Source organism: Phyllobates terribilis, unplaced genomic scaffold, assembly GCF_046119375.1.
Source record: "Phyllobates terribilis strain yellow unplaced genomic scaffold, ASM4611937v1 Scaffold_3__8_contigs__length_932513732, whole genome shotgun sequence".
In the NCBI taxonomy this organism is placed as follows: domain Eukaryota; kingdom Metazoa; phylum Chordata; class Amphibia; order Anura; family Dendrobatidae; genus Phyllobates; species Phyllobates terribilis.
This window is the reverse complement of record NW_027362763.1, coordinates 682,082,254-682,100,651: the sequence shown is the minus strand read 5'-3', so window position 1 is coordinate 682,100,651 and position 18,398 is coordinate 682,082,254. Positions and strand designations below refer to the sequence as shown.

General features: G+C 45.0%; 1 protein-coding gene across 6 annotated transcripts in view; it reads right to left on the bottom strand.

Annotated features, from left to right (window-relative positions):
• Positions 1 to 225: 225 nt before the first annotated feature.
• Positions 226 to 18,398, bottom strand: part of CDC42BPA (CDC42 binding protein kinase alpha) — a 140,177-nt gene continuing 122,004 nt past the window's right edge. For 3 of the 6 annotated variants that reach the window (XM_073671827.1, XM_073671828.1, XM_073671829.1), the window contains 12 exons: positions 17,731 to 17,812; positions 12,677 to 12,893; positions 11,164 to 11,226; positions 10,064 to 10,657; positions 8,986 to 9,083; positions 8,632 to 8,716; positions 8,388 to 8,511; positions 5,841 to 5,958; positions 4,783 to 4,968; positions 3,084 to 3,201; positions 2,705 to 2,859; positions 226 to 2,225 (listed from right to left, as the gene is read on the bottom strand). In XM_073671827.1, coding sequence (XP_073527928.1) covers positions 2,094 to 2,225; positions 2,705 to 2,859; positions 3,084 to 3,201; positions 4,783 to 4,968; positions 5,841 to 5,958; positions 8,388 to 8,511; positions 8,632 to 8,716; positions 8,986 to 9,083; positions 10,064 to 10,657; positions 11,164 to 11,226; positions 12,677 to 12,893; positions 17,731 to 17,812 — 1,972 coding nt within the window. In that variant the 3' untranslated portion in view covers positions 226 to 2,093. Of the gene's footprint in view, positions 2,226 to 2,704; positions 2,860 to 3,083; positions 3,202 to 4,782; positions 4,969 to 5,840; positions 5,959 to 8,387; positions 8,512 to 8,631; positions 8,717 to 8,985; positions 9,084 to 10,063; positions 10,658 to 11,163; positions 11,227 to 12,676; positions 12,894 to 17,730; positions 17,813 to 18,398 lie in introns of those variants that run through there. The other 3 variants (XM_073671830.1, XM_073671832.1, XM_073671831.1) reach the window with 2 other exon arrangements.

The following is an 18,398-nucleotide window of genomic DNA, read 5'->3' as shown; positions in this document are numbered from 1 at the left end:
CTCATTTCCTATGGCAAGGAGCATGCCCGACCACCGCTGCACTCATTTCCTATGGCAAGGAGCATGCCCGACCACCGCTGCACCATTTTGGTACATTTTCACTGTCCTTGGAGCTCAGTGTCTGTTTATGGTCACCCATATATAATGAGATTGTGGATGATCTTTGCTGCTGAACTTTCTTCCCAAATCTCAGGATGAAGCAATAATCAAAATAAAAACATCCAATTAGATTTTTTGACTTTTTTTTTTTAATTTTTCCATCTTTTTTGTATAGCATTAATTGTAAAAACAAAAAATACCAGCATCGTGATTATAAATATATTAACAGATAAAATGACATCTCGATTGTAACAAACACAAAGGAAAAAAAAAATTTTTTTGCGGAGACTGCGCAAAGCACAATACGTGGATTTATACACCGCGGGGGAGGGGCATCAGAATACTTTGATGGGGGGTGGAGGGGGGACGGTGACAATAATAATAATAAAAAAACAAAAAACCTGATAATAAATAAATAAATACAAACAAAGCAGATGGATGTAAAATACAAGGACCTACATGCAAGGGGTGAGGATCGGGACCTGAACCTTTTTCCTAAAGAGTTTTATGGGAGGTGTTTGAATGCGTCCGAAAATTCGATAGAATCGGTCTTTTACTTTCTTTTTTCGCGGTCAGACAGGAGATATTATTATTATTATTATTGGGCAGCGCCAACGAGACCAGTAAATCGCCCCTCTGATGAGCACAGGAAATTTGCTCAAGGCGCCACCAAGTGGTCAATAGTGAGAATTACCAATAAATTTAAATGGATCCAATTTGCAACTTTTTTTTTTTTTTTTCTGTGTGTTTATTAATAATCGTAGTGGAACAAGCGATTAGTCAGCAGCTTAAATAAAATCCTCGAGCAGGCTCCATCCTGCTTCCAAGCGAAACGCTCAACAGTTTCCTTCTAATGCCAACTACCTCCCCCCCGCCTTTTTAAAATCTTAACTACATGGACGTTTGTACAGGCAAAATTGTGCAACAAAAAAAACACGTCAGGACCTTAATACTAGTTGTTGTAATTGATCCTTTCCGATAAAAAATAAAACAATTCTGCTAAAATTAAAACTTTGTAAATTACACCTCACAGACAGCAGGTGGCGATGTTTCCCTATAGTTAACAAAACACTATCTGCAACAGTGCCATCTACTGGCCAAAAGGCAGTACTGCATTCATCCTAATTCTTGCTATGCATTTCTGTCTGCATAGAAACTTCTCATAATGATAAAATTCACTATAATGAACTGTAAACAGATGAAATGGTTAAAGATAACCATAACTGGTGGGATGGGGGGGGCGGCGGCAAAGGCTTCCTAACAGCTGAGGAGGTTAATAATATGGAAAGATGGCAGGGCGGCAAACAACATCATTTCCTGAGAAATTAAATCTTCCTGTGGAATGGTGAACACCAGTGACAAGTGACGTCTGTAAGCAAGCAATGGCTGCAAGATCACGGATGATATAAAAGGAGTAAAACAAAGGTTGGTGGGGAAAAAAGAAAAAAAAGAGTATAACCTGGAAACGTGATTGACCGTGTGAAGCAAAACGTGAAGATTACGTGATTGTACGGTACGTAGTCTGATCCGTGAAGCTGGTTTATCCCATATATCAGTAATGAACGCAAACAATCGATCATTAAAATGACAGAATCTCTTTAAATATGCCTCTAATACTCCGTCCTTATATATACATATGCAATGTACTATTTAGATTAAACTCTGTAGTAAAATACGTTATTGATGAGCGGGGGTGCGATCACACATCGGATGTGTCCTCCCGCAGGGGCAGGCGACACGGCAGACTTCCCCTCACCCGCCCGGACTTCCTACAATGGTTCCTTCCTGTGTCCGCCATTTGTAAACCATTAGTGACCGATCCTATGCTGTAGCAGGTATGTCCGCAGGCACGCTGCTCGCCGGAGGCAATGTGGTGCTGTGATGGTGGGTAGTGTCCTGTCGGCCCCCTCTGACCAGCTGGGTATAAGCCAGGACAGGCGGCGGGCGGTGGGGGGAAGGGAGACGCTGAGAGCAGCGGGAAGGGGCGAGAACGTTCATGCGTCCCAGCTGATGTGGTCCGAGCTCTCTAAGGAACTGCTCTTGGTCTTGTGGGGCGACACCGGGCTCGGGGGGCTGCTTAGGTTGGAGCTATTTGAGGCTGTTGAATGTCTTGGCGAATCGGAGTCCTGAGGACAAATAAAACGGAAAGGGTTAAACCTCTGAACGCAACACGAGCGGAGCAGAGTTCTCCCTAGTCACTTTCGAAGCTGCACAAAATCTCAGATCGAGCCTTAAAGGGGTCATTCGGCTCCATCCAGAGCCGCTCATTACTGTATCCAAAGTCAGCGGTATGGAGAACGTTATGGCCTCAGACAACTGCGAAGATCCCCGATCGCAACGTCATCGACTCCGCTCTCTTCAGATGCGGACGTAAGCGGCTCTGGACGGAGCCGGAGAAACCCTTTAAAATAAAATGACCCAACGACGCAGTGAAGTCACGCAACTGGAAAGTTAAAAAAAAGAGATCAACAGATATTTTTAATGCAGCTTTGGATGTGACTAGAGTATAAACAATGGCCAATATCAGTGCAAGGTAAATGAAGCAAACTCCGTAGAAATCTGTATCTTACTACTCCAGTCGCCTCCGACCCCGGCTCAGTCTCACCTCTCGCTCGTAGTCTCGCGCCGCGGCGTCACTTCCTTGGTCGGGTCCTCCAGAAGACAAGGAGCCATCAGACGGGGATGTCATGGGCTGTCTCTTGGCTCCGTAGCTGCCCCCGGAGAACTCTCGCCGTAGAGCGCTGCCGTTCTGCGACGACCCTGCAATGTGAATTGCGAGATGCACGTTTTAGACGATAGTTGCTTCCCCCCTTCCCCGGGGGTCACATCTGAAGGCGCCGCACCCCCAAGAAGAGACAGTGAAGGAAAGGAAAGGAATGAAAAAGTTCAGAAACTTTAATACAAGTAGTAAGTGAGTGATTCCCGTGATCTGGGCGTTGGGATCACTGAATGCGCCGTCAGTTCGTGGCGCTGCGGTTACTTACGTGCGGCCAGACCGCTGCTGGCGCTCATGGACCGGCCGGGCTCCCCGCGGGACTTGTTGATTGAGGGAATACTGACGGAGCCGCTGAACATGGAACGACTGTCCTGGTGCCGGAGGTTCTGTACGGGGCAGAGGGGGGGACACGGTTATGGGGGTAAATATAAACCACCAGAAAACCGGACACAGTATTCATAAGCATCGCAAACGATAAAGCTCCAGGAGGCGGAAGCTGAGACCACCCAGACTAAAGCTGAAACCAACATGGAGGCGGCAGAACAGGCTAACACGGAAACACACCATGTGCGGATCGGATCCGGATGGGATGATATAGCGTCATTGTGGTGGGAGATGGGAAATGCACAGGGACTGCTAGGTCAGAGGACGAACCATGGTGACCCCAAATATCACCCCCAAACCGCAAGGGCCGTGCCGTGAAAACTGGAAACAGGAACCTTGTGCACCAGGAGTGGGGGGTCTGCGGAGAGGGGGCGCAGCTCCCGATGCCATTGTCCTCCTGTAAGATGGGGCAATTACACATCAGATAAAAGTCTGCTGAACCCATCTGGGAATGATCAACCATCTAATGTGTGTGGAGGCCTCCCGACTCTCCCCGGACAGATTATGATGGTGGACATAGTGATCAGGAAGAAGGAATTCAGAGGGGAGATAATGAAGCAGAGGGGTCCGGCAGCAGCTGTCACCGAGAAGACAGGAGAGCGAGGCCAAGCCAAATGCCCCTGTGTATGGGAGAGTCGGGACATACAGCCATATAATGTGTAGAGCCGGATTATGGGCTCATGTACGCGGCAGAGCAGGACGTATGGATCAAGTCAGGAGCCCGACTACAAGGGCAGAATATGTACATGAGCCCAAACCAGCGGACACAGAAATAACCCCACAGCCGGCAAACAGATAGGGGGTGCAGCAAGCAGGTGAAGGTATGAAAGGCAGAGCCATGAGGAGACGAGCGATGGCCGAGGGGAGGAGAGGGGGGAGCGACGGCCGAGGGGAGGAGAGGGGGGAGCGACGGCCGAGGGGAGGAGAGGGGGGAGCGGCCAAGGGCGGGAGGGAAGACGCGGCGGGCCGAGGAGGAGCTAGGGAGCAGCGGCGGGCCGAGGAGGAGCTAGGGAGCAGCGGGCTGAGGAGCTAGGGAGCAGCAGGCCGAGGAGCGAGGGAGCAGCGGGCCGAGGAGGAGCGAGGGAGCAGCGGGCCGAGGAGGAGCGAGGGAGCAGCGGGCCGAGGAGGAGCGAGGGAGCAGCGGGCCGAGGAGGAGCGAGGGAGCAGCGGGCCGAGGAGGAGCGAGGGAGCAGCGGGCCGAGGAGGAGCGAGGGAGCAGCGGGCCGAGGAGCGAGGGAGCAGCGGGCCGAGGAGGAGCGAGGGAGCAGCGGGCAGAGGAGGAACGAGGGAGCAGCGGGCCGAGGAGGAGCGAGGAGCAATGACCGGAAAGAGTGAGGAGCAATGGCCGGGAGGAGTGGTGACTGGGAGAAAAGAGGAGCAATGACCGGAAAGAGTGAGGAGTAATGGCCGGGAGGAGTGGTGACCGGAAGGAGAGAGGAGCAATGACTGAAAGAAGTGAAACGCAATGACCAGGAAGAGTGAGGAGCAGGAACCTAGAGGAGCAAGAAGCAGTCATAAGCAGCGGTGACATGGAGGCAGGCACACCACACAGGTTAGTCCAGGACGGGCTCGGCTGTGCATACCCTGTGAAAGCCAGGGGTAGTGCTGAGAGACGGGGAGGAGTAGGAGGAGGTGGCGGGGTGGACGGGGTCGGAGGACAGAAAGTTTTCAGCAGAATTTGCAGTCATATGATAGACGTGCTCGAAGTTGCTTGGAGTGGAGATCAGGCTGGAGTGATGGCGGAGGGGGGATGGATTAGGGGACCTGAACTAGTAAAAAGACAGAATAAAGAAGACACAATCAACGGGAGAAAGACTCCAGTATCACCAGTAACAACCTGCACTGGAAAACTGCACCAATATGGACCCTGGAAAGAAACATCAGTTGCACAACGCATCTCTCTCCAGTGCTGATAGCTTGTTACAATGTATCGGTGCAGAACAAATAATCATCAGTCTTGAGTCTGGGTGATTTAACTCAAAGCATATTGTCTAGACTGGATGCAATTGTAACAAACCCTCATCTGTGAGAAGTATTACGTCTGTAAAGGATGTTAGCCTCTGAAAGTAAACGGTGTTCCAGTTCATTTACAGCAAGCAGAGATGTTGAAAAGAGTGAAGAATAGAAATACAAAGTTGCAGAACTTTTCTATGGATTCATACAAAATGGAAAACACTTCCCCATATAGCAGCAGATTTCCCTAGAGACGAGCTAATCCTGGGGGTCCGTCTGCTGGCCTGGGGGTCAGTTTCCTGACCAAGAGTCAGAAAGAGATAAGGGTCATCTCCTGTGCTTGGCATCAAGCTGAAAAGGACATCTGGGAGAAGGCGGTGCCCACAATGCTCCTCCCACACGCCTTTTCCCGTTGGATGCCAGACACTGGACACAAATGCAAAATTTAATTCCAAAAGTGGAAATATTTAGGAGCCATTGTTAACCCTTTAGAGCAATCTTCTAGGTAAACAGTCCATCTCATAGCACCAGAACTGCCGCATTGAGCTTTTTGATCAGAGGAGTAAGATTCTCTGGATAATCGGATCCTGGACTAAAGGAATTTTATTAAAACCAAATTTTAAATTTATGAAATAATCAATACTGAAGAACAGTGGATCTACTGATCTGTCAGCCGCGTGTATCTCACCATAGGAAGATCTTTCAGTATCTGGATACCGTCTCCGGGCCCCATGTGTGCTATGTGGTTGAAGTTTGTCGGGTTGGAAATGAGCTTGTTTCTCATCTCTGGGTCTCGTAACATCTCCCTGCAAGAAAAGCATTCAGTGAAGGAACCGCACTGACAAAAGTAACGGGAAAAGGGAGTATGTGCTCCAGAGGGACATCTATACTTCATATCTGCAGAATCTGGCTCACTTTATCAACCTACCAGAGCTGCACTCACTATTCTGCTGGTGCAGTCACTGTGTACATACATTACATTACTGATCCTGAGTTACATCCTGTATTATACTCCAGAGCTGCATTCACTATTCTGCTGGTGCAGTCACTGTGTACATACATTACATTACTGATCCTGAGTTACATCCTGTATTATACTCCAGAGCTGCACTCACTATTCTGCTGGTGCAGTCACTGTGTACATACATTACATTACTGATCCTGAGTTACATCCTGTATTATACTCCAGAGCTGCACTCACTATTCTGCTGGTGCAGTCACTGTGTACATACATTACATTACTGATCCTGAGTTACATCCTGTATTATACTCCAGAGCTGCACTCACTATTCTGCTGGTGTAGTCACTGTGTACATACATTACTGATCCTGAGTTACATCCTGTATTATATTCCAGAGCTGCACTCACTATTCTGCAGGTGGAGTCACTGTGTACATACATTACTGATCCTGAGTTACATCCTGTATTATACTCCAGAGCTGCACTCACTATTCTGCTGGTGCAATCACTGTGTACATTACATTACTGATCCTGAGTTACATCCTGTATTATACTCCAGAGCTGCACTCACTATTCTGCTGGTGCAGTCACTGTGCACATACATTACATTACTGATCCTGAGTTACATCCTGTATTATACTCCAGAGCTGCACTCACTATTCTGCTGGTGCAGTCACTGTGTACATACATTACATTACTGATCCTGAGTTACATCCTGTATTATACTCCAGAGCTGCACTCACTATTCTGCTGGTGCAGTCACTGTGTACATACATTACATTACTGATCCTGAGTTACATCCTGTATTATACTCCAGAGCTGCACTCACTATTCTGCTGGTGCAGTCACTGTGTACATACATTACATTACTGATCCTGAGTTACATCCTGTATTATACTCCAGAGCTGCACTCACTATTCTGCTGGTGTAGTCACTGTGTACATACATTACTGATCCTGAGTTACATCCTGTATTATATTCCAGAGCTGCACTCACTATTCTGCAGGTGGAGTCACTGTGTACATACATTACTGATCCTGAGTTACATCCTGTATTATACTCCAGAGCTGCATTCACTATTCTGCTGGTGTAGTCACTGTGTACATACATTACATTACTGATCCTGAGTTACATCCTGTATTATACTCCAGAGCTGCACTCACTATTCTGCTGGTGCAATCACTGTGTACATTACATTACTGATCCTGAGTTACATCCTGTATTATACTCCAGAGCTGCACTCACTATTCTGCTGGTGCAGTCACTGTGTACATACATTACATTACTGATCCTGAGTTACATCCTGTATTATACTCCAGAGCTGCACTCACTATTCTGCTGGTGCAGTCACTGTGTACATACATTACATTACTGATCCAGAGTTACATCCTGTATTATACTCCAGAGCTGCACTCACTATTCTGCTGGTGCAGTCACTGTGTACATACATTACATTACTGATCCTGAGTTACATCCTGTATTATACTCCAGAGCTGCACTCACTATTCTGCTGGTGCAATCACGGTGTACATTACATTACTGATCCTGAGTTACATCCTGTATTATACTCCAGAGCTGCACTCACTATTCTGCTGGTGCAGTCACTGTGTACATACATTACATTACTGATCCAGAGTTACATCCTGTATTATACTCCAGAGCTGCACTCACTATTCTGCTGGTGCAATCACTGTGTACATTACATTACTGATCCTGAGTTACATCCTGTATTATACTCCAGAGCTGCACTCACTATTCTGCTGGTGCAGTCACTGTGTACATACATTACATTACTGATCCTGAGTTACATCCTGTATTATACTCCAGAGCTGCACTCACTATTCTGCTGGTGCAGTCACTGTGTACATACATTACATTACTGATCCTGAGTTACATCCTGTATTATACTCCAGAGCTACATTCACTATTCTGCTGGTGCAGTCACTGTGTACATACATTACATTACTGATCCAGAGTTACATCCTGTATTATACTCCAGAGCTGCACTCACTATTCTGCTGGTGCAGTCACTGTGTACATACATTACATTACTGATCCTGAGTTACATCCTGTATTATACCCCAGAGCTGCACTCACTATTCTGCTGGTGCAGTCACTGTGTACATACATTACATTACTGATCCTGAGTTACATCCTGCATTATACTCCAGAGCTGCGCTCACTATGCTCCTTAGAATCAGCACAGTTGTATACACACATGAGGACTGGTGCTGGACCAGTTCTGGTACTGAGGGAAGTGTACGCGGCTTCCTACCTCCTCTGCTGCATTCTCTCCTCCTCTGGCACGCGGAAGGAGTACCTCCGTTTGTTGTTAATATTCCTCACCATTTGCTTCCGGCTGTTGTCTGACGTTTCGGGAACAACCAGCTCGTCCCCTTCTAGAAAACAAGTAAATTATAGAAAGGTCAGAGGAGGTGCGGGAGGTTATCGGGGGGGTTGAGCCGGATACGGTGGCGATCGACACAAAGATGAAACATTTTTTAGAAATGGTTTCTCACCGGCCATTTTATTCTTGAAATATATAAGTCGTATCGTTTCCAATCCCAGAAGATTTAGTGAACCTTCTGCATTCAGTGGACGCACCTGAGGGTGAAATGGAAAAGGTTTAATTTCCTAAAACCTCCCTTTAAATCGGTGGCTACCGGTATACACTGATCCTCATCCAGCTGAAAAGGACAGCAGTGGGAAGAGGGAGAACTCTGGCAGCTTCTCTCAGCCAATCAATAATGCTGAAAACATTCCTACTTATTCTGATTGGCTGATGGGCAGCTCCTCCCAAATGTTCTTTTCAGCTGGATGCCATGATTCTTAGACGTATGGTGGAAACTCCTTCACCCCAGATGAACTGTTACCTTCTTAAGGGGAATAGTCTGAATCCACTCCATGGAATTAATGTCGTAGATGTCAACTGCGTTTTCACTGTACACGGAGAGGTAGGGGGCATTGTAGCCTGCAAGTGCAAGGAAGAAACACACACTGTCAATGACAAAGTCACGCTTTCCTCAGTCTACCTCCTGTGGACACGGCTGTGGGCAATAGAGATATATGGCGGCACTGGTATAGTGCCCACTATAATTACTAGGCACAGTGCCATACATGCTAGTGGCGGTGCCAGGTATTGCTGCTCTTTTTAAATCTGAGGCCATCCCAGGAAACGGCTTTACGCTATTTTATGTAAGTGTAAAGAATGAAGATGATTTTATATTTTACTGAATTTATTTTTTCAATTCAAAAAGGTCGAAAAATTTTGTTCTAAAAGTCTCCATGGGGTTCAGAGCAGCCACCTCTAGGGGATCCCAGGAACTTACTAAAGTCCAATGTGTTAGGCTATGTGCCCACGATGCTGAATTGATGCGGATTTTACATGTGTTTTTTTTTCTGCCAGGGAGAAGCGTTTAAACGTTTTTGCATGCATTTTTTCAAGCACTTTTGAGCATCACTTGGAAAGTGCTTGACAAGTTGGTCACACAATATAAATCCATGCAACTAGCATGGATTTATAGTGTGTGACCAACTTATGCTGCTTTAAATGCAGCATCAATAGTTAAAAGAGAATTAAAATGTAGAAAAAACAACAAAAAAAAACATTAGACTTATACAGCTCCCCCTAGTGGTGACTGTATGAATCTGTATGTAGTGAGCTCCCCCTAGTGGTGGCTGTATAAATCTACATGTAGTGAGCTCCCCCTAGTGGTGGCTGTATAAATCTGCATGTAGTGAGCTCCCCCTAGTGGTGGCTGTATAAATCTGTATGTAGTGAGCTCCCCCTAGTGGTGGCTGTAATAAGACAACATTTTACCATGTAAACTGACAGCACAGAGGGTTTGGAGCTCTGTATCAGAACATTTGAGCTACAAGACTAAATACCAGCATAGATTTTGGGCTTGTGGTGCATTTACAGCGTAGACTATTTCGCAGTGAGACACTTACAGCACGCTGATGGAGCGGCAGGCCACATGAGCTCCTGCTGCCGCGACCTCCGACCCTGGCAGTCAACATAAACCCCAACGCTGCTAAAACACAGCAGGTATTCCTTATTGGAGATCTCCACTGCGCAAATGGCGTCCGTGGGCTGTTGTGTGATGAATGATAGCGTGTGGTCGTCGGCGTGGAGGAGGCTGTACGGGCTGCCGTCGGCGTGTAAAGGGTATCTGATGAACCCTGACTGGTAGCCCACGCACAGCCGCTCGCTGAAGATGGCCATCCACTGGACGTTGCCGGGGACCTGGATCTCCTTGATCTTTTTGTGCCGGGTCTTGCTTTGGTTCAGTTCGTAGCAGAGCACCTGCCTCTTCATGGACACGCACAGGCAGGTGAGCGCCCCGTGCAGGACCTGGCCCGACGCGATGCCCTGGCAGCCTTTCGTCTCCGCCAGCTTGAAGAACTCAGTCTCTCTCCCGTCTAGCGAGGCCATAGGATAGAGCCGGACGTGGCGGTTCCTCCCTGATATGACGGCGATTAGCTGCTCGTTCGGTAGAAGCTCCACCTGGTGAACCTTCTTGTTATCTCCAACCCTTATGATCTCTATGGACAGAACAGGAAACAGTCAGTGCATATTGTACTACGGAACAAGCAGCAGTGGAAGGGGGAACCCCGACGTACCCCATAACCATCCGCAATCCTGCACTGGGCAAAGTACATTCACAGCTTTTTCAATTTGCTTTGATTTTTTTTTTGCAATATAGAGAGAATCTGTTACTGGAAACCATCAACAAGCAGGCACGTTCACATCTGCTATTCTCAGACGTGTCTGTTTGAGGAAATAATGCCTACAGGAATGGGTAAGTGCTGCACACGGCAAGTCCTGTATACGCTGGGTCCGGCGCTGCTTTTTTTCCCCAAAGATCTCTGCTTGCTGCCATTCACTTGTCCTATTCAGTGACAACAATCAGAGATCTAGAAGCACTTGAAGAAGTGATGCAGAAAGTGGATTGGGAGAGTGCAGAACTATGGACCATTGGACCGGAGGCATCATGGCGTCATAGGAGGGATAAAAAGAACAAAATATTGGAACATTCGCTCCGGCTTACCATCTTTGGTGACGTGAACGACAAACAACCCCTCTTCATTTCCAAGCGCGATTCTTTCATGATCTACATTGAAGAAAGCAAATAAAAAAGGACATTAACCCCTTCCTGCTGCGGCCAACTGTTTTATCTTCCCATCTTGCGGGACGAGTCCTAGTTATGAATGACGCCGGTCATCGTACCATACAATTTACTGAAAACCCGGTGAAATAACAGAAAAAAATATAATGCAATTCCTTTACTGATTTTACAGCATTCATTGATTCTCTGGGTCAGTACCATTAAGGCAACAATAAACTCGCATAGTTTTTTTTTTTATTCTGGTGGTGAAAAATTATTTTTTTTTAGATTTTTTTTTTTTTAAATAGAAAAGAAATTTGTAAAAAAAAATTTATTTTGAACCGAGTTTTTCAGAGACCTGTAATAAGTTCATTTTTTTTGTTGATGAGGGGCTTGTTTTTTTTTTTTTTGCTTGGCGAACTGGAGTATTAATTGATAAAGTTTTGATAACATTTTATTGCATTTTTTGGGTGGAGATGTGCCAACATTTTTAGTATTTTTTTTACAGCTTTCAAGGTAGGGATTAAGTCATTTTATATTTACCCTAGATAGATTGGAGGACACAGAATATATATATTTTTTTTCATGACTTTATTTTTTTAAAAAAAAAATGGGGTTATTTTTTTTTTTTTTTACTCTATTTCTTTTTCGCTCGACTGCTGGTTATATATATATATACTCTAGTAGAACTGTATTGATGTATGTCGCTAAAATCACTGCATCCTATGAAGCGCATTTTACATAAGGCTGGCAGATATTGACTTAAGGGGTTAAACAGCAGGAATCCGAGCAAGCTCCGATCGCTGCTGTTGCAGGCAGATGCCGGCTGTATAAACGTCTGCCGGGTATGGAGCGGGATCAACTCCTGAACTCGCTCAATACCATTGCAGCTGGTGTGTGATGCACATGTCAGGAAGGGGTGAACATTAATGACAACCCTAAGGCTATGTGCCCACGTTGCATTTATGAAGCAGAAAATTTCTGCTGCATAAATGCAAGTCCTCTCCCGGAAAAACGCATGCGGAATTCCGCACGCGTTTATCGCGCATTTTTCGCGCGTTTATCACGCGTTTTCCACATGCGGAATTGCCTTGCGTTTTTTATGCATTGGACAAAGGCAATTCCGCTTGCGGAAACGCAAAATTAAATGACATGCTGCGGATTTTTGAACGCGGCATAAACGCTGCGGAAAAATCCGCAGCATGTGCATAGAACTTGCGGAATCCCATTGGGGACCATGGGGTGCGGATATACATGCGTTTTTCAAGCGTTTACGCTGCAGAAATTCCGCAGCATATACGCTTGAAAAATGCTACGTGGGCACACAGCCTTAGGCTATCAGACTGAGGCCAATATATAATGATGAGATCATTGGAAAGTAAGAACAACAATGTGATTGGTCGCTCTTGGCCCCGTCCTCGTTATCGGTACACAATCCCCAGTTGTCTTCACCCACCAAGAATGGAGGCGGACTGCGTGTTCTTGATGAGTGGCAGCGTGCTGTCGTACGCCTCTTTAGGCACGTAGACGGAGCGGTCCTTCAGCTTGTTCTTCTTCAGGATCCGATGCAGCTCGTTCAGCACTCCCACCCACTTGCTCTTGTCGCTCTCGCTGTCCGCCAGGAACAGGACCGAGCATTTATTGCTGGACGCCGACAGCTGAGACGCCGTCACCTTGGAGAAGAGGCAGAAGATGCATTATTATAGGAGACACAAAAGTAATAAAATCATATATACTATTATTATTAACCAAATTATATATATATATATATATATAGCTTATTTTTTTCTGACAGTAGGTTTTTTTTGTTGTATTCCTCATCTTGTGTTCTTTATCGTTACTATGTCAGAGATATTCTATGATCTCTATGGGAGAGAGTTGTGTGCATGCTCTGTGATCTGTGCAGAGGTCATTGTACAGGGAGGAGGTAAATTGTAACATCCACCATCACCACCCCTGACAAAGCATTTGTGAAACGCGCGTCGGGTGTTTGGTGCATGAGTTTTCTATTAACTATACTCTGTTCTGTTCCTGTTTGTGACTTTCATCTGTAGGCTGCATTATGCAGAACTTTCTCATGTCCATTACTATATAGTCATAGACATTGGGCAAGTACATGTTAAACTCACCTGTATATATTATATACTTTCTCTATTTCTGATCATATATATACAGTGGTGTGAAAAAGTGTTTGCCCCTTCCACATTTCTTATTCTTTTGCATGTTTGTCACACTTAAATGTTTCAGATCACAAAATAAATGTAAATATTAGACAACGATAACACAAGTAACCACAAAATGCAGTTTTTAAATGAAGGTCTTTATTATTAAGGAAAGAGAAATCCAAACCTACAGGGCCCTGTGTGTGAAGGTGATTGCCCCCTAAACCTAATAACTGGTTGGGCCCTTAGCAGCAACAACTGAATCAAGCGTTTGCGATAACGGACAATGAGTCTTTACAACGCTCTGGAGGAATTTTGGCCACTCATCTCTGCAGAATTATTGTAATTCTGACACATTAGAGGGTTTCCGAACATGAACCGCCTTTTTAAGGTCATGCCCACAGCATCTCAATCGGATTAAGGTCAGGACTTTGACTAGGACACTCCAAAGTCTTAATTTTGTTATCTTAAGCCATTCAGAGGTGGACTTGCTGGTGTGTTTTGGATCATTGTCCTGCCGCATAACCCAAGTGTGCTTCAGCTTGAGGGTCAGGAACAGATGACAGGACATTCTCCTTCAGGATTTTTTAGTAGACAGCAAAATTCATGGTTCCATTTACCACAGCAAGTCTTCCAGGTCCTGTAGCAGCAAAACAGCCCCAGACCATCACACTACCATCACCATATTTTACTGTTAGTATGATGTGCCAGGTGTAATGGGACATACACCTTCCAAAAAGTTCAAATTTTGTCTCGTCAGTCCAAAGAGTATTCTCTCAAAAGTCTTGGTGATCATCAAGATGTTTTCTGGCAAAACTGAGACGAGCCTTTATGTTCTTTTTGCTCAGCAGCGGTTTTCGTCTTGGAGCTCTCCATGCATGACATTTCCCAGTCTCTTTCTTATGGTGGAGTCATGAACAATGACCTGAAGATAATGAGGCCTGCAGTTCTTTGGATGTTGTTGTGGGGTCTTTTGTGACCTCTTGGATGAGTCCTCATTGCGCTCTTGGGGTAATTTTGGTCGGCCTGCCACTCCTGGGAAGGTTCACCACTGATCCATGTTTTCACCATTTGTGGATGATGGCTCTGACTGTGGTTCACTGGAGTCCCAAAGCTTTAGAAATGGCTTTATAACCTTCTCCAGTCTGATAGGTCGCAACTACTTTGTTTCTCATTTGTTCCTGAATTTCTTTGGATTGTGGCATTATGTGAAGCTTTTGAGGATCTTTTGGTCTACTTCACTTTGTCAGGCAGCTCCTATTTAAGTGATTTCTTGATTGAGAACAGGTGTGGCGGTAATCAAGCCTATGTGTGGCTAGGGAAATTGTACTCAGCTTCCCAAAGATGTGATAAACCACAGTTAATTTATGTTTAAAGTAAAGAAGGGGGGGGGGGGGCAATTACTTTTTCACACAGGCCCTGTAGGTTTGGATTTCTTTTTCCCTTAATAAAGACCTTAATTTAAAAACTGCATTTTGTGGTTACTCGTGTTACCTTTGTCTAATATTTACATTTTTTTGTGATCTGAAACATTCAGGTGTGACTAACATGCAAAAGAATAAGAAATCAGGAAGGGGGCAAATACATTTTCACACCACTGTACATGTTGTCCTATCAGTGGGACTTTCTTATTATTGAGGTTCCTACAGCGGCTCATCCACCAATTTGTCCTTTTGTCTGTAATTTTCTTTTTTTGTTGAATGTTTTTTTTATATTTGGCATCTAAAAAAGTTTAATAATTTTTAACCAACTAGTGTTATAATTTCAGTCCTGGCACGTTTTCTTTTGCTTTGGGCTTTCCTATATCTTTCAGCGTCTTCTGTGACACCTTACCCGTACTTGGGTTTACAATTATTTGATGTATTTATTGTATATAGCAGTGCGATCAGTCATTGTACAGGAGGAGGAGGAGGTGAGCTGTGATATCACCTATTGTGAATGGTGGATCCTGTGTTATCTACTGTATAGAGAGGAGTTATCAGTCATTGTACAGGAGCAGGAGGAGGTGAGCTGTGATATCACCTATTGTGAATGGTGGATCCTGTGTTATCTACTGTATATAGAGGTGTTATCAGTCATTGTACAGGAGGAGGAGGAGGTGAGCTGTGATATCACCTATTGTGAATGGTGGATCCTGTGTTATTTACTGTATATAGAGGTGTTATCAGTCATTGTACAGGAGGAGGAGGAGGTGAGCTGTGACATCACCTATTGTGAATGGTGGATCCTGTGTTATTTACTGTATATAGAGGTGTTATCAGTCATTGTACAGGAGGAGGAGGAGGTGAGCTGTGATATCACCTATTGTGAATGGTGGATCCTGTGTTATTTACTGTATATAGAGGTGTTATCAGTCATTGTACAGGAGGAGGAGGAGGTGAGCTGTTATATCACCTATTGTGAATGGTGGGTCCCCTGTGTTATCTACTGTATATAGAGGTGTTTTCAGTCATTGTACAGGAGGAGTAGGAGGAGGTGAGCTGTGATATCACCTATTGTGAATGGTGGATTCTGTGTTTACTGTATATAGAGGTGTTTTCAGTCATTGTACAGGAGGAGGAGGAGGAGGTGAGCTGTGACATCACCTATTGTGAATGGTGGATCTTGTGTTATCTATATTCAGGTGTTACTTGTAATCATGCCTATGATGATAATGATATGAATATTGTAAATTATCTCCAGGAAATGTCACTATTTTAAATAGTACATTGAATTATTTTTATTCCTCCGGTACATTGAAACCAAGTGAAGAGATAAATGCAAAGAGATTGCATAAATGAGTCATTAATTAGCACAGATATATATATATAGTAAATAAGTATTACTGATAAATGTTTGCTCTTAGATGAACAAGACACATAAGAGGGTTTGCTGAGTACAATTACCTATCAAGCTATAAAAGAATATCTATTCAATGTTGTTAAATTAAGATACCAAAGGCAATCTCCCACCGCTCGGAGTAAAATCCTTGTGTCCAGATGGTAATTGTACCTGGTAAACCTTCTTATGTGTATTGTTCATTTATCAGTAATACTTATTTATTATGTAGCTGTCACGCAAGGTGTGTGAAAGCAACACAAAAGGGAAGGGGGAAAGGGAGCCCAGACTCTAGGGAAAGGGGGGAGTGGAGACCTCCTAGGCTGACCTTATATCCAGTCGCCGTCACGTTCTGTTCAAGATTATTGTAATTGTTTTTGCTATATATACCCCCTTTTCACATGTAAAGCGCCATGGAATAAATGGCGCTATAATAATAATAAATAATAATATCACCCTGTCTCCCATAACGTCCCTATATTGGTTCCGCACCAATTGCCGCACGCAAACCTAAACCCTATATTTCCATAGCGCTTGGCCTTGGATAGGGAAGGGGGGGGGATGAGCGCTAGTCGGCCCCCACTAACGACTAAAGACAACAAAGGAGACAAACACGGGGAAAAGTAGCTTAGATTTAGCCGACTTCAGAAAGACAGCTCCAAGCGTCCTCCTAGTACCAGAGGAATATAGCAGTCTAAGAGCTCCAAGCATTCACAAGGAAACATGTGAGTATCACCGGCATCTTCCTGCTGCAAAGTGAAACTATGTAAACACTCAGGCCAGAGTGTCAATTAGCAGGAGGGAGGTAGCCGCTGGGTCCTAGAGTGAAACTGCTAAGAAGGTGTCTGTAATGCCAATCGGAGATCTTCTGCAACCAACTGCAGGGCGACTCTCTGTCACATCTAACACACCCGTGACAGTATATTTGTGCTAATTAATGACTCATTTATGCAGCCTGAGAGGCAATTTTGGGCAAGTAGTTTTTTTTATTTTTTTTTATCTATTTATTACTATCGCATTCAGGGGATGAAGGCCTACTGGGCTGCAAAAGTGAATTGTCAGAAGCCCATTGGTGGATCCACTATATGTTTAAGAGAATTAAATAACTTCACACATGTTATTAAATAAAAACCATCCTCCTGTGCTTTGCAAAACCACGTTCCTGTGCAGACTATTGTGTTACCATAGTTAGAAACTGTGAGCAAAGTCTTAGGAATAGAACTCAGTGTGAACACAACCTGAGTTTTCAGAGCAAAAGCTGTCCAAAACCAACAAGTTGAGTTGGAAAGTTTCTGCTTTGAAAACTTTGCAAAAGAGCTTTCCTTAAAGTAGTCAAACCTCACACTCGTGTGTTACTCCCTCTGGTCCTTGGTTTACCCTAATGATAAAGTGCCAGAGCCGAACGACAGAGACGGACCGAGGACCTCGCTGGAGCTAAATTGTTGTTCCGTCAGAAGTCGTCTAAGCTGAATACTCAGTTATTGGGGAGCGGGGGATGGGGGAAACAGCACAAATGTGCCCGAATTCTTACTCTGAAAATGCAGGGAATGTCCTTGCGACCGGCGTGGATGACGTCAGATGCCAGAACCGAGCTCACCGCAAACTCCTCATCCCTGCAACCAACACAATATCAGGAATCACCAGGTAAGGACCCGGACATTGTTATATGGGGTCGTCCCATCAACGGCATGTATCAGCCAACCCCACAATACGTGATAAAGTAATGACTGTTGAGGGCAAACGGCTACAATCCCCACTGACCCCGGGGGTCCCAAAGTCACCTGAGTGACAGGAAGTAGTTGAACATCATGTATTATACTCTAGAGCTGCACTCACTATTCTGCTGGTGCAGTCACTGTGTACATACATTACATTACTGATCCTGAGTTACATTCTGTATTATACCCCAGAGCTGCACTCACTATTCTGCTGGTGCAGTCACTGTGTACATACATTACATTACTGATCTTGAGTTACATCCTGTATTATACTCCAGAGCTGCACTCACTATTCTGCTGGTGCAGTCACTGTGTACATACATTACATTACTGATCCGGAGTTACATCCTGTATTATACTCCAGAGCTGCACTCACTATTCTGCTGGTGCAGTCACTGTGTACATACATTACATTACTGATCCTGAGTTACATTCTGTATTATACCCCAGAGCTGCACTCACTATTCTGCTGGTGCAGTCA